At 39.7% G+C, this 1,950-nt stretch overlaps 1 protein-coding gene across 1 annotated transcript; it reads right to left on the bottom strand.

Annotated features, from left to right (window-relative positions):
- Nucleotides 1-19: 19 nt before the first annotated feature.
- On the bottom strand, nt 20-763 carry LOC136237636 (uncharacterized). The gene has a single exon (XM_066027853.1). It carries the CDS (start codon nt 761-763, stop codon nt 20-22), a length of 744 nt encoding a protein of 247 aa, XP_065883925.1.
- Between the last annotated feature and the right edge of the window lie 1,187 nt (nt 764-1,950).

The following is a 1,950-nucleotide window of genomic DNA, read 5'->3' as shown; positions in this document are numbered from 1 at the left end:
TCTCTACATGTTCTTGACGTCATTCTACTTCTGATAAAGCCACTCGTCTCCTAGTCTTAGGATCAGTCACCACATAATGTAGTGGTTTAGGCCATTCTTGATTCACCACATGAAGTATCACTCCACCGTAAGAGAAGACATCAAGGGGAGGACCATATTCTGGGATTTCTGCTAAAGCTTCTGGTCCCATGAAGTCCACCGTTCCTGGAGCACGAGTCTTTGTCTTCTTGCTGTCTGCTCTAATCACTTTTGCTACTCCTAGGTCACTGATTTTTGCCACAAACTGACTAGTCAATAAGATATTATTGGGGGAAAGATCTCGGTGGACAATGGGAGGATTATGGCTATGCAGGTACCACAATCCTCTAGACACATCCAGTAACATAGACAGCTTCACACACATTGGAATATTTGGGTACTTTTCCACCAGTGACGTAAGGCTCTCCTGCATCCTCTCCATCACTAGAATTGGTAATCTCGACTCACCACCAGGATTGTATACTCCTAGAACTCGAACCACATTACGATGACCAAGCGCGCTACTTTGATGACATTCATCAATAAACATTCTCTTCATTCTTTCAAATCCTGCTTGCTCCACTCCTTCCAACAAAACCGGATGTATCTCCTTCGCGGCATACAGTTCTCCGCAATACTCAACTTCAAAAACTCTTCCATATGCACCCACACCAATTGTTACTCCGTTCGATTTCATCCCAGCGTTAGCAAGGTAAAGGCTACGAAGACGATCACTATGATCCATCGCAATCAAGGATCATAGTACTTAGCTACGACGATATCACTGTATCAGCACCGGAATCCTCAATAAATAAATGCATACCCACAACTATTATAGTTTTGACAATTGGATTAACATTAAGAATCCTGAGAAATGCATGCCATTGATATAGGTTTTTTTCTGAGTTGTGCCAGACTGCATTTTCTATGCAATTTGCAGTGACGAAGACACTGAGATTAGGTATAAAGAAGCATAGACCTATTACTAGTTGCATTCCAACACTCTGATATCAACCAGATAAATCATTTCTTCTTTTAATTTCTGCGTCAACATGAAAACAGTTTGTTTCTCACCATGCAGATAGAACTAATTTTGAGCACAAGAAGTTGGTAGAAGACAGGACTTGAACAAAGGAAATCCAAAGGCAAACCAAACTGATAATCCGCTGAAACAACACCATTGTCAAGACGTACATCCTAGTAGAGTCGCACCGCCCCTTAGTGATCAACCAATGATGCCTGTTACTGAGAAGCAACCCTACCTCAAGGAGCTGGTTCCAAGCAAATTCTCGTTTCCCTGATTCTTGTCAAATCAAACTATTGTAAATAAGCATGCTGAGCCCAAAGCCAAGCGGCTCAAAGCCTTACTCTACATGCATAACCTGGATTTTCTTATTAGTATGTCCTCAGAACTTTTCTTCCACTTTACATTGTTTACCAACATGATAGAAATCGGCTTGGTGGTGGTGTCTTAATTTTGGTCAGAAATGAGATCCTATCTTTTCTGTTACACGTCTCTACATCAACTGAACAAACATGGTACATGTACATATTAAGTAGAGTAATATACTGGGTTCGGTCTAGATCTACTGTCCTCCTAGTTCTCCTATAACTATTTTAGATGAACTAGAAAATACCATCACAGTGACATCAGAAATTCCAATCCAACAGCAAGAATATTTCTTGGGGGAGACTTCAACACTCCCAGAATTGATCGGCAATATAAATTACTTTAATTGTTTTTTTGTGTGTGGTTTTTTTTGCATCCATCCTTGCCATACTTGGGTCTTTGTGGTTGCATGTGACCGAGGAATTGTACATATTATTTATTATTATTGCTGTATAATGTACAAACCTCAATCACAAGTATAGTGAACATGATTAGTTAACAAACTAAACGTTAATTAAGTAGCTAGTAGAAATTTAAAAGTA

Source organism: Dysidea avara, chromosome 11 (genome assembly GCF_963678975.1).
Source record: "Dysidea avara chromosome 11, odDysAvar1.4, whole genome shotgun sequence".
Lineage (NCBI taxonomy): Eukaryota > Metazoa > Porifera > Demospongiae > Dictyoceratida > Dysideidae > Dysidea > Dysidea avara.
Note: the sequence above shows the minus strand (reverse complement) of the source record. Positions and strands in the feature narration are given on the sequence as shown.

Excerpts from the sequence above, each read along its gene's own strand:
- LOC136237636 (XM_066027853.1), bottom strand. The coding sequence starts at position 763 with ATGGATCATAGTGATCGTCTTCGTAGCCTTTACCTTGCTAACGCTGGG.